Source organism: Lemur catta, chromosome 3, assembly GCF_020740605.2.
Source record: "Lemur catta isolate mLemCat1 chromosome 3, mLemCat1.pri, whole genome shotgun sequence".
NCBI lineage: Eukaryota > Metazoa > Chordata > Mammalia > Primates > Lemuridae > Lemur > Lemur catta.
In genome coordinates, this window is record NC_059130.1 from 15682930 (window position 1) to 15703883 (window position 20954).

Below are 20954 nucleotides of genomic sequence, written 5' to 3' on the forward strand. Positions count from 1 at the left end.
ATATTTAGTTTCAATACAATCTGTAATCGATCTATGACTTCTAACTGACAATAGCCACTCCAGCAACCCAAAGAGTAAATAAATGTTTACACCCTAAGTTCCAACAAGCTCTTTTGGGAAGCTGGAGATGCACAGAAAAAATAATGGGCTATTGACACCGTGATGAGTCACATAAGAGAAATACGTCTAACTGCACATAGCACACATACTTCAAAAAAGACAGGCCAACGATGCCTAAACTCTTTATTTTACCAACCGGTATTTCTGATTCTCTTCCTGATGCTGGGTTTAAAAACCTTAGGAGTCTACAAATACAGCACTCAGACTTTCTATATCCAGGGAACAGGGCCCAGAGGCAGAAGAGGTCAAGCCCCAGGCCATTTTCAGATAGGAAAAGTAGTGAAGATTTCTCTGTAACAGTTAATGCCAGATTTTTAACTTAACTGAGATGCCCTATTTAAGCTCTCCATCATCCCCAAACTTTTCCCTATGGCATCTATCACAGAAAAACACTCCTCTCTCATATACACAATGCCACTGAGGAGCAGAGGGAAGGGAGTGGGCATTACACAGCTACCAGCCGAACTTCATATTCAGCCAGAAAATGGGTTTCTGATTCAGTTTAGTGGCAAAGAGCTATATAAATCTGTGGCATGCCCTGCCTTTCTCAAAGTGAGGTGGGCTGATTTTTTGTGATTGGAAGCATTTCCCATGGTAATGGTGACTTAACTGCTATAAAAAAAATAAAATCGATCCCTATGCGTAGTATAAGAGCTGGTTCCAAGAATCCAGGGACACCCACATCCCACACCCTACCCAGACATGGCCAGTTCCTCATAAACAGTTACATGGGAAGGAAAAAAACACTTTTATCAATTTTTTTTGGCGAGAGGGCGGGGCAGTGCTCAGGGAGTATGTGGGGTGGATATTTTTATTTCCCTCCCACCAATAACCACAGATCTATACACACACTCAGACACATATACATATCCATTTTCAAGAAAGTTTTTCCTCCCTGTGACTACAGGATCCCAGAATCCAGCCTTTCTCGGGCTGGGAGACAATGCTCATGGCAACTGCACAGATCTAGCGTACCAACATACTATAGAAGGCTCCTGTGTTGTCTCATAAGCTGAGGAGGCAGGGGCAAAGAAGTGGATACTCATGGGGGGACTTGCTTTTTGTCTTAAATCCAATCTACTCAGCAACACTCTCAGGTCCAGGGGCTGGGAGAGGTTCTGTGGGCATAATATGGTGGATGACCTGATGGTCCCAGCCCACTGTGGTAAGAAGAGAGTGATTGAGCGGCGACCAAGTAGCATCTCTCACAAAGTCTCTGTGGGCTCGGCTTCTAAACCTAGAAAAAAGAAAAAAAAAAGTCAAGGCATAGTAAAGATAAGAAGAAAAAGCAGACCTGGAAAAGAAAGAGAACCCAGCACATCCAGGGCACATATTTTGTGTGTGTCACACACATTTCACCATCTGTGTAGCAATGTAGCTGTCCACAGGGGATGGCAGCAATTATCTGATCTGGTCTTCTATTTTCACGGAGGAAGAAATGGCGGACGGAGCGAGGTAGTGATACGGGCCAGCATCAGGCAGCAATCCATGGCAAGGGGGGAGTACAATTCAGGTTCTTCCTTCTGGTGCCTGTTACCCCATAGCAGGTTGCATTTCACATACACGGCTATTTATGTGGAAAGGGGAGACTGTCCCCTTGTGGGAGAGGGCTGGAATGCTAGACTTAGAAATTCCACCCATATTCCTCCTCTACCAGGGACACAGCTGGTTGTGAATCAGCCCCAGGAACAGAGTGCTGGTCTCAGTCAACTATCTGCCTGCTTCCATCACCCAGGCCCTTCAGATACAGATGGAGAATTCTCTCCAAAGAGACAACACATTTTTCTGAAAAGAAAAAAGATTTGCGTACCTGCTGCTCCCCCTACCTGATTCCCAGTCACAGGATTTTACTTCATACTTACACCTCGGAAAAGTTTGAATCCAACACAGCAAGTGAGCAGTCTTCACTGAGAGAGGCCAGGAAGGGAATACTAGGAGAAGGAGACAGCACTGTGAAAGGTAAAGCCCATGGATCCCAAGACATCATCGTGACTGGCCCAGCCCCACCCCCGCTGTACACTGACCCAGAGAAGGCGGCCTGACCCCCACTTTTGGCTAAGCCTGGCTACCACTCAAGTCTACGTTACAAGTTCCAAGGTAAGACGAAGGAAATGAAGCAAAGCCAGGCGGACGATCATCCTGGCAATGAACTATTCCCTCTGGTCCCTCTACAGCTTCAGTAGTAAGCCAGAAACACAGGCTCTTCCAACCTCAGAGTCCTAGAAGCCCACAATATTACTCATTTTGGGTATTGAGCAGGAATGGGAACAGATTTCAGCCATTTTCAGAGACTGTACAACCTGAAAAAGGATTAGGGTCTTAAGAGGTCTTTGACATTCTGAAACCTCAGCTAGAGCACCATCTGCTTTAAGAAAATACCTAATCAGCTTTACTTTATTTTACTTTACTTTACCAACATGCACATTCCCCCTTGCTGTTGCCATTCATATCCACCAGGCCCCTGATGACAAAAAGTAGTACCTGTGTGGGGAGAACACCAGCCCAGTAACACACTGGGAGTGCACAGCTGAGCTGAGGGCACAGCTTACAGTCTTGGCGTCCACAAGGGAGATAGTTCCATTCTCATCACCTACAGAAAAAAGAAGGAGCATGTCACAGTGGTAAAAAGCATGGGCTCTGGTACTAGCTCGACCTGGATTTGAATCCTGCTTCCTCAAGAGTGGACAAATTAACCACTCTGAGCATCAGTTTCCTCTTCTGCAAAGTAAGCACAGTAAGTCACTGGATGGTTATATAAATCAAATTAATGGATGAAGTAGTTATTATTTTAACCAAAAACTATGTCACCACATGCATGGCCTCATCACCATGGTAGCTCCACACCTACCCACAGTAGAACAGAATTCCCTATACAGCAATCCACTTGCTTTGTGGCTCAGTGACTTCTAGCCACACCCAGAATACAGGAGCTATAATAATGAAACAGGAATCAAATCCACCGGGGAAAAAACATCATGTTCTTTAATGCTAAATTAAAACTACTTTGGGATCATCCCACCTCTCCAGCCCTCCATTAACATAATTCATGAAGGTAGCTCTTTCTGTCTTATCATCCCCCTTCCTGGAGTCAATATGAAGTCTGACACGCTGTCTTACCAAAGACAAAGATTTCACTTTGCTGAGGATGCCAAGCCAGTGAAGTAGGAAGGTAGCCAGAGTCACTGCGGCCTGCAAAGGGAAAAGAGAGGTCCGGAACAAAACTCAGAGCCCAGAAGCAGCACCTTCTCAAACAAGGTCACTCTAAATCCCAGAAGCACCTTTACTTGGTTTCCAAAACCCTGCTAAGGCAGTAATGTCCTCATCCTTGAGCCTCATAGCCTACATTTATGCACTGGCCTCCTGCCCTTTCGGGACATGAGTCAGAAGCAAATCTCAAGAACAAAGCATGAAGGTAACAATTCTGGCCCCTTTGTCCACCCATCTAACAAAGTGAATCTCCCACCTGGGAACTGGCCCTTTTATTGCACAGAATGGAGTTAGCAGAGCTTCAGTGGGAAAGAAGGAGATTATGTCACTTATGTCACAGTGACTAGACTGGGCATCTGGCAACTTTGATTTGACTCTGGCCAAAGAAAGCCTCTTCCAGGTGGGTTCCTAGTACCACTCTCACTACTGGCTTTCATACTCACCCAACTGTGATGCTGGCTTAGGACAGCGGGTATCCCAGAGTAAAATTCTATTGTCCTAGAAGGAAGAAGAACACAAAACGGCTTCACAATCCAAAGATGCAACTAATAGCCAGGAGATCTCTACACTGGAAACCTTGGCTTACAGAGCGTTGCAGTGTGGTTAGGGAAGGAGAAGAGGTTGTATCTCACCTCACTGCATGAAAGAAACACAGAGTCCTTGTGAGGAGAGGCAGCAACACAGGTGACCTGGCCAGCATGAGCTGTAAAGGAGAGAGGAGATATATGACAGAGAAAAAGCTGAGGCATTATAAGAAGGCAAGCCCAGGTACAATCAAGGGGCAGGGGTGTGTGAGAAACACGCCTGGTCTCACGATACAATTTAACAAATTTTGTTAGAGATTATGGATTAGACAAAACCTAAGAGGAATAGTTTAAAATCTAAAAAGGCTTGTGAGAAAATGAACTAGTAAAGACAATGAAGGAGCAATACTGGAGGAATTTACAGTTAAAACATCCTGGATGTAGGGGCTAAATATTAATAATTCTAGAATAGCAGTTTTCATACTGGAATACACATGCCTCCAAGCAATATACATAAACTTTTGAGGGAGTTCTGGGCACTGACAGTTTTAAAGGAATCAATTTTTCCAATGTTTTCTTTCCAAAAATTGAATTGACTCTACTTTCACAATCACTGTGTCCCACTTTATAGAAGGAACACGTACCTCGTACCCATCCCAAATCTTTCCATGGTACAATGCTCAGAGGTATAAAAATACATGTAAGGGTTCCAAACTAAGGGACAAAAGCGGCTTTTCCCTAAGAGCCAAAGAGCAAAAGAAAGACATCCCCTTCAGTCACACCATAAACACAAGTGTGGTTCTGTGACTTACCTTTGTTTCTGTCTAATAAGAACTAAAAAATATGACAGACAGTTGTCATAAGTATATATCTAACAAGTTATCTGAATTTAAAAATGAAGTCAGACTTTTTCTGACAGAAAGTTTAGTATAACTTGGTCAACTGGCTTAACAAAGCAGATAGGTTTTTGCCAGTTAGGCTATTTGGTAGACATTTTGCATAAATTAAATAGGCTTAATCTACAAATTCAAAATTTTGACAAACATATGCTTGAAGTAAGTTAAGTGTATAATAAATGACATGCCAGAAATAATCTTCTTTGTAACTACTTAAATTTTGAAAATCACTGCTGTGTATGAATTAGAGGCTCTGGAAACTACCTTCTCTAAAGTCATTTAACCAGACTTTCCAAGGTAGTCTGAATATGGGCCTACCCTGAGGCGGAAGGATAGGATTAAACCACCTTCCCTAGTTCTTTCTTAGCCCTAGAATCCAAAGACAGCCAACAGAATAACAAGTCAGAAGAGGAATTAATTACTCACTTGAAAAAAGCAAATCTCGGGGACAAGCACCATGTTGGTATACAAAAGATGAAGAACACATGGTTCCTCTACCCTCAAAGGATTTGGAATTCAGTAAAGGGAGTCAAACACAAACACAAAGAACTAATGGGAAAGGCTGAATGGGGGAAGTGCTGAAAAAGAGTAGCATTAACCAGGAAAGCACATCATATGTCTAAGAAATAAAAGGCAAGAGAAGTATAATATAGCTAAATCTCATAGCCACACGCACATTAAGGCTCTAGAGGTTATCTTCACAAAGAATGGCTCCCAAATTAAAGTCAGCTGCTAGTGCTGTTAGTGAAAGTAAGCACAAAGAGGAACATTAAAGAGATGGTTCTTGCCAGAAAAATAGATATTTTATGGAGGTAAATATTCAAAAGTTCAAGATTTGCAAGTCTCATAGTTTATCCCTTGAGAATGTGAAGGATCCACTGTGTCTAGGTTAAGTTAGTGTGATATGCTTGAAAAGGGAATAACATTAACAGGGCTTAAATGCTGTGACAAGAAAATGGGATTTTAATGCACAGGCCACAAGAAACCAATGAAAGATCAAAAGAGCCAAAGATTATAGGTGGAGAGATGAGTGCCACTGTGTGCGTGAGGTAAAGCCTTAAAGTGAATGAGCGGCAAGAAATGGACAGGAAGGTGATTTACCAAGTAAGTGGAAAAAGACTCAAAAGAACTTGGTGAACAATTGCCAGCGGGGAAATAGGAGGAATGAAAAAAAGGACTGAGAGTTTGAGCCCTTTGTAACTAAAAAGGTGGTGAGACCATCAACAGAAATAGGGAAACTGAGAAAAGGATAAGGGATAGATATTGGAGCCTGCCTATAGTTTTAGAAGAAAACTATCAGGAGAACATGGAACTGCTGTTCCTAAGGTCCAAACAAAGTCCGAAGAGCCCAAAGGGGAAAATAAAAATAAAACAACTAAGGCCAGGATTGAAAAGAAAGGAATACTCACCTCGGTATGAATTTAGTACCATCTGCTGAACAAGGTCCCAAACCTTGATGCTAAGAAGCAAAAGGAAAAAGACACTTAATCTTGACCTACGCTATCAATATAAACACGTGTTCAAACAAGAACTTTCTTTAACCAACATGTCCCATGTCTTTGCCTCCTGGACTCCTACTATGGTCTATTTACAACGGATTGCAAAATCTCTAAGGAAACCTTATAGACATGCTGTAAGTAGTCACTGGCTTCTTCTAAGAAGTTCTAAACATTACTTAATGAGGTTAACGGGATAGTAAGAACACCTAAAGGAGGCCCAGAGATGGAAGCAATGAGAACAGGGACCCACCAAAAGTCTTTGCTACCGCTGACAGCTTGTGTGCCAGAGCTCAGGACACTGACTGTAGACACAATGTCATCATGCTCATACTTGCAGAACTTGCTGACAATAAGTGTTTCATTTTCATCCAGCTCCCACAATTCAACAGCACCTGTTGGGGGTGGAATAGGGTAGGAAGGTGAGAGAAACATAAACTTGGATTATACCAAGACAGTAATTCACTTCTAGGATTCAAGTAGTCACTGTCACTAAACTAAAAAATTAAGTTATTCCTATAAAAGCAAAGTCCCCATCATTACAGGTTTTAGCTAACTTCCAAGCCTTTTGGCCTTATGTTGTATTACTGTTTTCCTAATGACAGCACAGACAACTAGGTGGGGAAAGCTTCTAGAAAAAGACAGGCAAAGATGGAACACTCTGTAAAAGCCATTATTCTGCTTCTAATGAGAGAACACTGGAAAATCAGTTCCCAGGAAATAAGAATGGAGTCTCCACAATTGTCTAAGCAGCACACAGTACAGTGATGTTAACCCTGCCCAATTCTTTGGACGCTAATAAATATTTCCTGAACTACTTGAATAAATGCCTTGCAAAATCCTTAAAAAAAAAATGTTGAGTAATTGACTGTCTTGCACAGTGACTAGATAAGTATAGAAAACCCCCCAAAAGTTATCTTGAATATGTAGTATTCAAGCTCAACTGGCAGAGAAGCTCAATCTTTTAAAAAAGTGGGACTTTTAAACTTCCATGCAATGCCTGCCAACTTCTAATTTCTGATTTTTTTTTTTAATGCTAAAGCCTTCATTGCTGAGCCTGACATTCACAACAAAGAAAGCAGAATGAAGACAATTACGAAGAATATGGGAAGAAATGGGAAGAGACAGGTAGGACAGATTGGCTTCAGCATCATCTTTAAAACCAAGTTTACCTTTGGTCTGGGCTGCAGGGTTGGAAGTAGGTTATACAGAAGAAAAATGGTTCCAATCCATTTCTTAATTGTGTTATAGATTTTTCTAGGAAATCCCACCAGCCAATTTATAATTTTGGAAAAGATATTTCCCATCTACACAAGAATTTGCATTTGAGGCCAACACTCTCAGTTTCCTCCAAGCACTGAGTATGGGACTTTAAAGATTGAGCCCAGCCCCATCCGTCTGTACCCCAAGGCTCCATTCATTCCACCAGGGCGATGAGGGGAAAGTGACTCACCTGAATCGGAAGCCACTAGGATACCTCTGTCCCCTACCCAAGTGAGGTCTGCCACTCCGGCCTCCGTTTGGACTCCAGCAGAGCAGAAGCCTTCGTTGGGGGCGGCACAAGGGTCCTTAAAAAGCCAGAGGGAGCCGGCCCAGCAGCGGCCACTGAGGCTGGAGGCCCCAAGCAGAAGCGCCCCATCTACGAGGATGCAAGCTGTCAGCGCGTGAGGGAGTGGAAGGACTCGTCTCCATGGTGACCGCACAGAACACCACGCGGGCAGGGTCTGGACATAAGCTCAGGAAAGCGGCGGGCAGAATCGGGGACGGCTCAGCGACGCGAGCCAGGGGTCAGGGTGGCATGCAGGGCGAGGGCAGGCTAGCAGGGTCAGTCCCGAGGAGGGGCGACTCGGGCCAGGGGGAGGGCCCGGGATCTCAGCTCACCGGACCGGTACCGCGAAGCTTCCAACTGCCGTTCCATGCAGGCGGGAGCATTAGGCGGGAGGTTCCACTCGCGGACTGTCCGGGGTACTAGGGGGTGCGGGGTTTCCTTCCGCATCTCCACGGTTCCAACTTTCACCTAGATCCCAACTGGACGCCGGCCGGAGATTCAGCTCCGACTATCCCCACGTGGTGTACCTCTAGACCGCCGCCCCTTTCTGGAGGCCACGGCAACTATACATCTCGCGAGAATCGCTTCTACGATTCCATACCGCTTTCCCGCGGCCGCCCTCCAGCAACAGGCTCTGTGCCTGTTCTCGCGAGAAAAAAAACCTCCCGACGAAAGTTAAAGGAAAAAGGGGTACGAAGTTCTCTTCTCGCGAGACTTGCGAGCGGCCATCTTGCTCCTGTCCCTGACAGCTTCTCCGGTCGGGGTCACCGGGACGCTAAGACCGCTGCCTGGACGTTCGCTGACCATGCTGTCCCGAGTGGTGCTTTCTGCTGCCGCCACAGCGGGTGAGGCGTGTAGAGCCTGGTCTGGCTGTCAGAGTGATTGGAAAGAAGCGAGTCTAGAGGGTCGTGGAGAGGGGGCATAGCGGAGAAGAAAGGCGCAGGGACACTTGGGCCTGAGTGGGGAGTGATCAGCGCCTTCGAAAGGAAGCGCGGGCTCTTGGGGGACGGGAAAGAGGGGTACATAGCCTAGAGATCGGGCCCCGTGGGGACAAGGAAGGGGCAAAACTAGATTTACCTTGACTTTGCTGACCTGCGCCTTGTGTGTCTGCAGCCCCCTGCCTGAAGAACCCAGCCGTCCTAGGTCCAGGGTAAGTGTGAGGAGTGTAATGCTCCCCTTCGTCCTTGTTTTTATCATCTCATTTCGTTTCTCGGTTTCCTCCTCTTAGCTTTAGGCCAGAAATTTACTTTCTTCAGTAATTTTGGGACGCTTAAAGCCTCATTCAAACACTTTTTCCTGTAACTACCAGGAATGTCGTCGTATCACCCAATGGCAAAGACATTAAAAGGATAAGTAATGTGTTCTACATAAACCAGAAACTGGTTTTGCTGTCTTCTAAGGCTGCCCTTCGACTAGAAGTAGTAGCCACATCCTGAATCAGAGTTAGTAGATTACATAACCAAGAACAAATTTTGTTAAATAAAACAGTGAGGCATGTTGTTTTTAGTCTGTCTCCCAGATTCCTACTTTTTACTGCCGGATCATAAGAGTTAGAAAAATCATTCATTGATTCAGCAAATATTTATCTTGCCACCCACATAACCAAGGGTTAAAAAAAAAAAAGTAAGGCTAAGTACCTGCAGTCGTGGAGCTCACAATCTGGGAGGGGAGGCAGCTGTAAAGTACAGCTGGCTCTTCCACTTACTAGTTGTATGATGTCAATTTCCTCTTCCACAAAATGGAGAAAATAGTACATTGTGGGTTTTGAGAAATAAGAGATTTAATTCCCATGAAACTCTAAAAACAGTGCTGGGTACATAGTGGGCTTAGTAAATGTTAGCAGCTGTTACTGTTAAAATTATGTCATAAGACATGTCAGTTTTCTTTGAGATTTCTCTTTTCGGTTCCAAGCTTAGTCCTAAAGCTTGCAAAATTTGATAACTGTCTTATGGATTGAAAAGTGGTTTTAATTTATCTGTAATTAAGTCTTGTGTGTGCAATAAAGTTAGTCTATAATTGACTGCTTCCAACTTATCAGAGAAAAAGGACTCCACACAAACATGTAAACAAATTGTAATACAGGTAGTAAGTTAAATAACTATATATACAAGATACAAGGAACATCCTTGATTTTTCTTTCACACTCCTTATCCAGTACTTCAGCAAGGCTCTTTCTCTAGATTATATGTAGACACTGACTACTTCTTCCACTACCACTCCTACTGAAGTACAAACCACCACCAACTTTCACCTAGGCTATTTCAGTAGTCCCTTAATTAGTCTTGCATCTCTATTCTTGTCTCATTACTGCCCATTCTTGCTATTGTGAGAATGGGCAGTCCTTCACCTAAAGCCTTCCAGAGCTCCCCATTCCACTTGAAATAAAATCCAAATTTAGCATAAATCAAAAGGTCCGACATGAATTAATCCCATCTTACCTCTTAATTCCATCTCCTATTCTCTTTTTAGTTCCTTCTCCAACTATACTGGCCTTGCTGTTCCTTTGAAACTGCCAAGTTCATTCTTGCCTCAGGATCTTTCTACTTGTCTTTTCTCTTTTCCCCAGGTTGTTGGCTAAAATATCATCTGACCTTCTTAAAAACTCCTTCCCCATTCTGTGCCTTAACTTGCTCCATTTTTCTTCATAGCACTTATTGCTGCCTAAAATTATGTATGGACATACACACTTTCCATACCCCCACTAGAATGTTGAAGGCCGGGGCTTTGTTCACTGCTATGTTCCCAGTTCCAGACAGAAGTCAAAAGTCAGTAAATGTTTGGTTGATTAAATGAATGAATGAATGTTAGCCCAAGATTGGGGAGGCCTTTATAAAGGATATGATTGAGATGTTTTTAAGGCTGGTTGGGTTTGGCAGTCATTGGTGTGAAGTCATGGTATGAAGGGCATGCCATACAAAAGGGACAGCATAAGGCAAATTTTTGTTTGTTTTTGAAGCTGTTAAGTGTTAATAGTTCCATGTGGCTGGAGGATAGGAAAATGAGGTTAAAAAATTTGATAGGTACTGGATCATGTATATTATATTAAGTATAATAGTTTGTTTTCTGTAGGGTGGAGAGAGCCTGTTGAAGTTTTCAAGTCAAATTTGCACTTTAGAAACATTGGCAGTAATGGGGGGGGCAGTTTAAGGGGTACTTGACAAGAAGCAGAAAGACCAGGTTTTAGATTGTTAAACTACTTTAAGCAAGAGGTGATGAGGGCTTGAACTAGGCTAGTTGCAGAGAGGATTTGTGTCAGACTAAAGCTCTGCTGTGACTTTAAATCAGTGGCTCCCACCTGGGGCATTTTCACCCTCCAAGGGGTATTTACCACTGTCTGGAGACATTTTTGATTGTCACCACTGTGGGGGCTGTGCTACTAGTTTCTAGTGTATAAAGCCACAAGGACACTGGTAAACACAGAACAGCCTTACACAACATCCAGTCCAAAATGTCATTAGTACTGAGGTTCAGAAACTTTGATTTAAATGGAGGAATCTCAAGCATGATTCTCAGATTTCAGAGCTTGGTGGGGTAGCTAATATATTTGGAGGCACAAATAATATCCAAAATGGCCCCCGCACGGTGGCTCACACCTGTAATCCTAGCACTCTGGGAGGCTGAGGCGGGAAGATCGCTTGAGCTCAGGAGTTTGGGATCAGCCTAAGCAAGAGTGAGACCCCATCTCTACTAAAAATAGAAAAATTAGCCGCGCATTGTGCTGTGCGCCTTTAGTTCCAGCTACTTGGGAGACTGAAGCAGGAGGATCGCTTGAGCCCAGGAGTTTGAGGTTGCTGTGAGCTAGGCTGACGCCACAGCACTCTAGCCTGGGCAACAGAGCGAGACTGTCAAAAGATAAGTAGTGAACCAAAATCAATGAAATAATATAAACTCTTACATTGCAAGGGGATAGAGGTGGAGAGAGTGGGGAGGTGTAGGGTAGGAAGTGGGACAAAAACAGACTAAGAACTTGAGGAAGACTAAGCTTAACAGCAGATTTAGATTTATTTCATCAGAAGCTTGATGAGACATCAATATGCTCATTGCATGCTAAAATGCAATCTTAGGCTGCTTTAACATAAGAATAGTTTACAAATGCATTGTTGAAAATAGCACAATGGTTCAAACCCAGTACTGGCAATAGCAGGTTCTCAATAAATATTTGTAGAATGAATAAATTGATCAGACTATATTTATAGTATTATGTTCAGTTCTGTATACCTCATTTTTTAAAAAATAAAACCAGAGAGTTCCTTGTGGTGGACAGTCAGGATGGTAAGGGGAATGAGATGTTTAACCCAGATACGTGAGTGTTATCACACATAGGAAAGCAAAATTAGAACCAAGGATGTATGTAGCAGCTCAATTCAAAGATGAACGTAATTAGAGCTACCCAATACTGAAAAGGCCTGTTACACATAGTGATTAGCACCCCATCAAAGGAAGTATTCATAAAGGTCAAAGTCTTGGCTTCAAGGAGTTTACAACACAGCAGGCATGCAATAGCTACCCACTTACATAGAGCTTTACCAGGCATCATGCTAAGCACTTTACATATATATTAACTTAATCCTCACAACAGCCCAGAAGGTATTATCTTATATTCCCATTTTGCTGAGAGAAATCTGAGTTAACAAAAACTTAAGTTCCTTACTCAAAGTCAAGTAGCAAGTCTAGGATTTGAACCCAAGGAGTCCAGCTGCCGAATCCTTGTTCTTACATACTTCAGTGCTAATAATAGATATGCAGGGTGCTAGACAGATGATCTATGAGACTTATAGAAAAGATTCCAGTATTAGGTAGAAGGTTACATATGACTTTAAGTGTCTGTGATGAAGTCATTGTCCTTGTCGCCGCTAATTATTGGACCCTAACCTTCCTATTCCAAGTCCAGTTTCTTTCCATTATGTCAGTTAATAGGAAGCTGCCTCAATCCTCAACCCCATCCATTGTTTTTGCTAATTGTTTACACATTTGTTCTCTTTAAAGAATAGGTTTTACATTTCTGCAATTGCTACCCATAGGGTATTGCAGGCAACGAGGATCTTTCACACAGGACAGCCAAGTCTTGCCCCTCTACCACCTCTTCCTGAATATGGAGGAAAAGTTCGTTTTGGGCTGATCCCTGAGGAATTCTTCCAGTTCCTTTATCCTAAAACCGGTGTAACAGGTGAGCCTAGTCTTTGATAGTGTGTTTGGATGGTACACTAAAATCAAGTCACCTATTTTTAAAAAGAAATTGTTGAGGTGATTCCATATAACAATTGATTTAGTTGCTCCAACCTGTCTTTGGTATAAATTTATTTGGGATTTTAACTTAATCTTGCAGCATTGTCTCTGTTTGTTTGTACACTAGAGTTTTAACTATAGTGTACAACTATGCCAGGCATAGTTCTAGGCATACAGTGTTGAACTATGTTAAGTACTTACCGTCATGGTTCTGTTGTAGGATAGACAATAAAGAAATGAGTAATTGTATAGTATACTGTCAGATAATGAAAAGACCTATGGATGAAAATAAAGCCAGGTAAAGCAATAGAGACTATTAAATTGAGTATATATGGACATGAACACAAATTGGACCATTTTTATCAGTTTTTCTCCTTTTAAAACAGCATAAACTTTCAAAACCATGCTTTTTTATAATTCAATATGATTTTACTTACATTATTTAATCTTTACAACAGTCCTATGAAGATATTTTTATTACCCAAAAGAACTAGAAAACAAATAATTTGCTGAGATTATATTAGTGACTGAGCTAAACTAGAACCTAGATCCCCTGATTAAGTTTAGAATTCTTTCTGCTACATATACTGCCTTTCTTGCTGTACCCAAGTATACCGCTATAACTTGGAAACATTGGAAACCAAAGATTTTTTTTTTTAACCCTGGAGTAGCATTTTCCTAACTGAAATTGCAAGAAACATTAGTGTCCTCAGGTTTCCATAAGTGATAAAAATATTACATGTGGTATGCCTTTCTTGCAAATTCACATTTAAAATTTATATGTTAAAGGCAATTTAAAAAGAAAACTGCTGAACCTTTGTACGGGAAACTCTAGGTAAATATATTTGAGACTGAAACCCTGTTATTTTCATAATACATCCTACCATCTTTTGATACTAGTGATTTTCAAAAACACTGTAAAATGTTGCCCTAAAGGCCTACTTAACCCCTAACGTCTTGTGAGGCACAGAGGAAAATCCTAAGGAAATGTAAAAATCATGGTTTTTGTCCTTTCAGAACTCATGGCCTAGTTAAAGAAAAAAAGATAAATTTGAAGTGTTATAATTCGGTGCTACAGGAGCTGAGATTCCTATTATTAAATTCTTCCTTTTACATGTACATATATACATATATAGTTGGTTTTTGCTTGTTTCTTGTGTCAGGTTGCTAATCAATAAAAATAAGCAAGAGTGGATAAATTTTACACTGTTTAGTGTTCCCATTCAATAAATAGTATATTTTGCCAAATTGCTTCAGAAAGTAACCTGACCCATCTTTGTAGAATAGTTCCCATTTGTTGAGTTATTGTGCTAGGTATTTTACATATATTATTTCTCAATTTTATCAGACTAAAGAAGGTACTATTCCCATTTTACAGATGAGGAAACTAAGTTCAGAGATTATTTAGATTGCTCAGTTTCTTATAAGTTGTAGAGTCAGGATACAGGTTTCCTTGAGTTCAGATCTTTGTTCTTTTAGCTTTGCCATACTGCTTCCCGATCCAGTAGCTTGTCTTTGAATCTGATTATTGAAAATGATTACATAACTTGCTTTCAGCTAATCAAATGCAGAAGTATCTTTCTATCTTTCCCCTTTTAGGCATAGGATAACATAAAATAACTCTCTCTTCTTCTTTTAGGACCCTATGTGCTTGGAACTGGGCTTATCTTATATTGTCTATCCAAAGAAATATATGTGATTTCCCCAGAGACCTTCACTGCCATATCGACAATTGGGTTACTTGTCTATGGAATTAAAAAATATGGTGCCTCTGTTGGAGAATTTGCTGATAAACTCAATGAGGTAAGAACCATAAATCCTATTTCCCCATTTTAGACTAGCAGAAACATCAAGGCCATCTAGTGATAATTTCTATATGAGTGTTAGAGGAAGAACATAGAAGTGAATCTAATTATAATGAGTACACTCATAAGTGTCAATATTAGTTACTAATTTTAGATAAATTTTTTTAAATCTACCAAACCTTTCAGCTTTTCTATAGTTTTATTCATTCAACAAGATATTGCATAGCTATTAGGGGTGATTCTTTTCAAGGATTTGTACATTTTTCCTTATATATGTTTCATAGTGTTTTCACAAATAGGAAATACAACTTTGAGGAAGTATAAAATGAATATGTTTTTATTACCCTTGGTGTTTTCACTGATCTTTCTTGTTGAAATCATAATTGCAGCAAAAAATTGCCCAACTGGAAGAGGTGAAGCAAGCTTCCATCAAACAAATCCAGGATGCGATTGATATGGAGAAGTCACAGCAGGCACTGGTTCAGAAGCGCCATTACCTTTTTGATGTCCAGAGGGTAGGTTTCTAAGGAGAATGAAGTTACTCATTTGTGTGCATTTAAAAAAAAAGAAATTTAGAATCTCTTATGAGGAATGGTTAAATAGATTGAACATATTTTACTTAGAAAAGAGAAGATTTGGGCAATTACAGCTAGACATTTAAGAACTGCCAAGTGAAAAAATAATTGGAATTATTCTAAAATTAGGAAGAGTAAAAGTTGTAAAAAAATACACATTTTGGATCCACACAAAAGGAAAATAGTCATTAAGTTATAGCTGATTTAAAAAATGGCATGTACTAAGAAAGGCCATAGGTAAAATATGTACTGTGTATTTCATACACACTTGCTATAAGAAAATCTTACACTGTACATTCCAAATTGACAAAGCAAATTCAGATAGCAGTAGAGCTTATTACTATGGTCAGAGCATAATTAGAGTCTAAAATATTTAGTTTCCAAAACAATCTTTAGGAACATGTTCAAGTATTTTGTTATTGTATTTACTTTGAGTGTAGTGCTTTATGACTAATATTTTAAAGCGAGATGCTCTTACATTGAAATTTTATATTAAAACACCAGTGAAATGAAAAATCAGATGCTAAGATAGAGTAAATAGCTGAAATATTAAGGATCTGTGCCAGTATTTCTCAGTGTGGTCTCAGTACCACATGCATCATAACTATCTTTGGTGTAGCTTTTTGTTCCCTTTCCAAAACCTGTGGAATCAGAACCTCTATTGGGGTTGTCCAAGAGTCTATATTCTTTTAAACAGGATCGCTAAAGACTCTTTTTTTTTTTTTTTTTTTTTTGAGACAGAGTCTCACTCTTGCCCAGGGTAGAGTGCCGTGGCATCAGCTCATAGTAACCTCCAACTCCTGGGCTGAAGGAATCCTGCCTGAGCCACCCGAGTAGCTGGAACTGCAGGCATATGCCACCATGCCCGACTAATTTTTTCTATATATTTTTAGTTGTCCAGCTAATTTCTTTCTATTTTTTTTTTTTTTAGTAGAGACGGGGTCTCACTCTTGCTCAGGCTGGTCTCTAACTCCTGAGCTCAAACAATCCTCCTACCTCTGCCTCCCATAGTGCTCGGATTACAGGCGTGAGCCACCGTGCCCAGCCTAAGACTCCTAAACACATGGATGTTTGAAAGTCTCAGAAAATGTTAAATCCTCTTTCCTTGCATATTGACATTACAGCTGGAAAGGAGAACACGTCCTGCTTTGTGCATACTGTATATATACACACATGTGAGCGCACACACATAAATTTTGTCTTTTTTTTTTTTTAAACCAAATTGGAGATGTTGCTTTTTCATAAGAGTCAATTGATTGTCATTTGGGTTTTTATTTGTACAATATTTACTTAATAGATACTTATTGAGTCCTTCCTGTATGAATACTCTAGCCAAGGCAGCGTACTGAAAATATGACAGAGCAAAAGAAAGCTGCTTCTTTTATGGAGTCTATTTTCTAGCCACGTGTTGGGAGGACAGAAAATAAATAATTGAACAGAAGTGAATGACAACAGGTAATAAATGCTAAGTAGAACAATAAACTAGTATTAAAGAAAAAGATCGCAGGAGGAGAGATTTATTATTTTTATAGGGCAGTCAGGAAATACTTCTGTGATATTTGAGCAAACACCTAGAAGAACTGATGGTGCAAGATATGTGGGTTTCTGGGGAAATAAGTTCCAGGCAGAGGGAGGAACGATTGCAAGTGCCCTAAACCTGGAGGTTTGTTTGGTATGGTCAAGGAAAACTAAGAAGGCCAACATGGCTGAAGTACAATGGATGAGGGGTGAATAGAAAGACAGGAGGTGGAGGTGGCCAGGGGCTAGAATATGTAAAGTTTGTAGGTTTCTGTAAGGATTTTGACTTGTACTCTGAGAGAGAGAGAAAGCCCTTGTAAGCTTTTAAGCAGAGGGGTAATAATCTCACTTACGTTTTGAAGAATATCATTGACTGCCTTGTTGCAAATCCCTTCAGTTTTGTATGAATTAGCTTGAGATGCCTGTGGGTAGCCAAGTAGAAATATTTGAGAGCATGGACTTTGTAGCCTTATTGCCTATATGTAGATCTTGGCTTCACAATTTATCAGCTCTGTAACCTTGGGCAAGTTTCTTAACTTCTGCCTCAGTTTCCTCACTGCTAAATGGATATAATAATACTAATAACTATTCCATAGTGTGGTTATAAGATTTAACTGAATCTAAACACAAGAGTGTTTTGAATATAGTAGGTACTCAACAGTGTTAGCTATTATTTGATCCACCAAGTATTCACCCATAAGTGCAAAGACAAACATACAATGTATGCAGCATTATTGGTAGTAGGAAAAATTGGAAGCAACCTAGTCTATTAATAGAGCTTGATTAATGAATTATGAAAGATCGATATAGTGGAATCCAATGTAACTTTTAAAATTGAGGTGGGTTTGCATGTCATAATTAAAAGTTATGTGTGTGTGTGCATATACCTATATTTATTAAATATTTCTGGGAGGGAATACAATAAATATAGGAAGATGGTGGGGGTGGACACAGGCTGAGCAAGACTTATTTTTAAATATATTTTTACTATTAATATATGCTGTTATAATTTTTTACTATGTGTACATTACCTATTTATGTTAAATAAAAGAATTTCACATAAAATACAAGAGAGTGGTGGGGCATTCTAACTCTAAGTGGGGCACTCAGAGCAAGAAGTATTCCTTCAAGTATGCAAACAATATCCACCATTTCTTAATTTTGCTCCAGAATAACATTGCTATGGCCTTGGAGGTTACTTACCGGGAACGGCTATATAGAGTATATAAGGAGGTAAAGAATCGCCTGGACTATCATATCTCTGTGCAAAATATGATGCATCGAAAGGAACAAGAGCACATGATAAACTGGGTGGAGAAGCATGTGGTGCAGAGCATCTCTGCACAGCAGGTACACAATGTTTTATAGCTTCTGAAGTTGTACTGGTATCTCTGACAAGCATCTGCTGATGTTTTGTTAAGGTAGGAATAATTGGCAAGGAATCTTTATCCTACAAACAGCAGTGTGACCCTGGTTTGTTTTTCTGGATGATGATAATCTAGAAGATGTTACACAATTGCCATGACAGCTTTCCTCAAAGTTTAGTTACCAAAGGGGCTTTCACCCCATAAAGTCAAAAACACTTGTGTTCAAGTTCCATCATTTGGGTAATGTTAACCAACATTTAACTTTTCTATAGAATAGAGATTGGACGAGACTATTTCTAAACCCCTTCCATTTCCTAATTCCATGATTTCCATTCCATATCTTCTTCTTGAGACATTATTTTTTCTTTCCCAGATATATAGTAGATTTAGGCATTTCTGGTCATTTTCTGGCTAACCTATATAGGATTAGAAAAATGAGATCTATCAAAATTTGGTGGATTGTTCTTGTTTTTTTTAATTGTCTTCTACATTAAAGTAATATACACGCTTATTTAAGAAACTCAGAAAACAGAAAATATAGAAAAGAAATTAAAAATTACTTTAATTCTTTCTTAACATTTCTATATTACTAATATTTGTCGGGTTGGTCTTTTTCAAATAGCTGTTAGCTGTACAAGCCAACATCAGTGGCAGATATTATAGGAGTATCTGTTCACAAATTCTGTACAGGTTTCATTTATAAAAGCTGTGTGCCAGGCTTGGATTTGCTTAAAATAAATTGTATCTGTTCTGCGTTAAATAATAATTTTACTGCTAAACATTTCTAGTAGTCTTATAATATTAAGCCAATAATCACCTTGAGGTTCTGGTCTGGTAGGATGTGTTCTTTAGAATTATGGTGTTTATACCCTTCCATTTTTTCAGAAGATCTAACCAGATTTCTCTTTCCTTATCACAGGAAAAGGAGACAATTGCCAAGTGCATCGCAGATCTAAAGCTGCTTGCAAAGAAGGCTAAAGCACAGCCAGTTCTGTAAATGTATCTTTCCCAATTGAGACAGTGAGAAACAGTTGACTAAATGGAGAGTAGTCTGTGTGACAAAATCTTTCCATATTGCTGTCTACTGAAGTTAAAGTTACCTTTCCTAAAAATGAAAAGTTTGAGTTTCATATAGTGAAAGAACTAAATCTGTTGGCCAGTCAGATGTTTCTCATCCTTATTCTGCATTTGGGGTTGTTACATGATCACTTTTGAATAAGAGGTTTGCTTTTGTTAAAATTTGCTGCCTGACTAAAGATCATCAAGTTATAGTTTAAATCTGTAAATAATTCTACCATCTTGCAATAAAGTGACAGTTGAAACAAGGTTTTTTGAGTTGCATAATTTTCTGAAATATTTCAGCATTTTTCATATGGGTATAAATTAAAGATGTCATTTAACTAATGTCATGTTTATGAGACCATTCAGTGGGAAGCTATTTCTAGCTAACTGATATGATAGGTTATGGGAAATTTAAGCTTTTTAATACTCTTAAAATAACTAAAGGAAATATTGTATATCAAATCATGTCATTGACTTTATTATTTTAGCTGTATGCCTGTAGAAAATATGGACTCAATATGTCATAAAATCACTCTTAAGAATCTAACAGACAACTCTCAAAAACACAGAAAATAACCAGTATTAGCAAGCATGTAGAGAAGTTGAACTCTTGTGCACTGTTGGTAAAAATAAGAAATGGTACAGCTACCATAGAAAACAGTGTGGCAGTTCCTCAAAGAATTTAAAATAGAAATACCAGGATCCAGCAATTCCACTTCTGGCTATATACTCAAAAGAATTGAAAGCAGGTCTTGAGTTATTTGTATACCATGTTCATAGCAACAGTATTCATGATAGCTAAAATATGGAAGGAGCCCAAGTATCCATCAGTGGATGAATGGATGAGTAAAATGTGGTATATCCATACAATGCAATATTATTGCACCTTTAAAAGGAAGGAGATTTTGACACTTGCTACAATATAGATGAACCTTGAGGACATTATGCCAAATGAAATAAGCCAGTCACAAAAAAGAAATATTATGTGATTCTCCTTGAGTGAGGTACTTATAGTCAAAATCATAGAGAAACTAGAATGGCAGTTGCCAGGGGAGAGGGAAATGGGAACTATTGTTTAATGGGAGTAGTTTTAGTTTTACAAAATAAATTATGGAGGTGGATAGTGGTGATGGTTGCACATTTTGAAGGTATTTAATACCACTGAAATGTACACTTAAAAATAGTTAAAATGATAAATTTTGTTATGTGTATTTTACCACAATAAATTGAAGAAAAATAATCCAGCAGATAAATCAGAAAATTCATCATAGGTTTGTATTTAATTCTATATTTGTACAAGGATTTACTTGTATTCAAATGGACAGCTTACATAATAGGAAATATTTGAAAGTATGTATCATATGGGTAATCGCTATTTTCATTGAATTCCTAAGATACATAATCATTTGATTCAATATTTACTGATAGCTAACGTACTAATCTAAAATAGAAATCAGATTAACATCTTTGTTGTTACTTCAAGAGACTCTGATTGGGTCAGCAGAGGCAATTCGAATTATTCATTTAACGAAGAATTACAGAACACTGTGTACTAGGCAACATACCGCACTGGTCACAGATAAAAGTCCCTACCTCAAAAAGTTATCTA

General features: G+C 39.6%; 2 protein-coding genes across 3 annotated transcripts; one reads left to right on the plus strand and one right to left on the minus strand.

Annotated features, from left to right (window-relative positions):
• Positions 1 to 226: 226 nt before the first annotated feature.
• Positions 227 to 8429, minus strand: WDR77 (WD repeat domain 77). The gene is made up of 10 exons (XM_045546789.1): positions 8125 to 8429; positions 7697 to 7882; positions 6497 to 6638; positions 6157 to 6206; positions 3960 to 4030; positions 3771 to 3825; positions 3238 to 3309; positions 2602 to 2710; positions 1983 to 2051; positions 227 to 1357 (listed from the first exon to the last, which is right to left on the minus strand). Exons 1-10 carry the CDS (start codon positions 8237 to 8239, stop codon positions 1198 to 1200), a joined length of 1029 nt encoding a protein of 342 aa, XP_045402745.1. The 5' UTR covers positions 8240 to 8429; the 3' UTR covers positions 227 to 1197.
• A 24-nt stretch (positions 8430 to 8453) lies between these two features.
• Positions 8454 to 19604, plus strand: ATP5PB (ATP synthase peripheral stalk-membrane subunit b). 2 transcript variants are annotated; one of them, XM_045546791.1, is made up of 7 exons: positions 8454 to 8637; positions 8906 to 8942; positions 12814 to 12959; positions 14658 to 14821; positions 15213 to 15338; positions 18087 to 18266; positions 19203 to 19604. In XM_045546791.1, the coding sequence occupies exons 1-7, from the start codon at positions 8598 to 8600 to the stop codon at positions 19278 to 19280; spliced, it is 771 nt and encodes a 256-aa protein (XP_045402747.1). In that variant the 5' UTR covers positions 8454 to 8597; the 3' UTR covers positions 19281 to 19604. The 2 variants fall into 2 exon arrangements, with proteins under 2 accessions (XP_045402747.1, XP_045402746.1); XM_045546790.1 differs by having other exon boundaries at positions 8500 to 8637; positions 12784 to 12959.
• The last annotated feature ends 1350 nt before the right edge of the window (positions 19605 to 20954 follow it).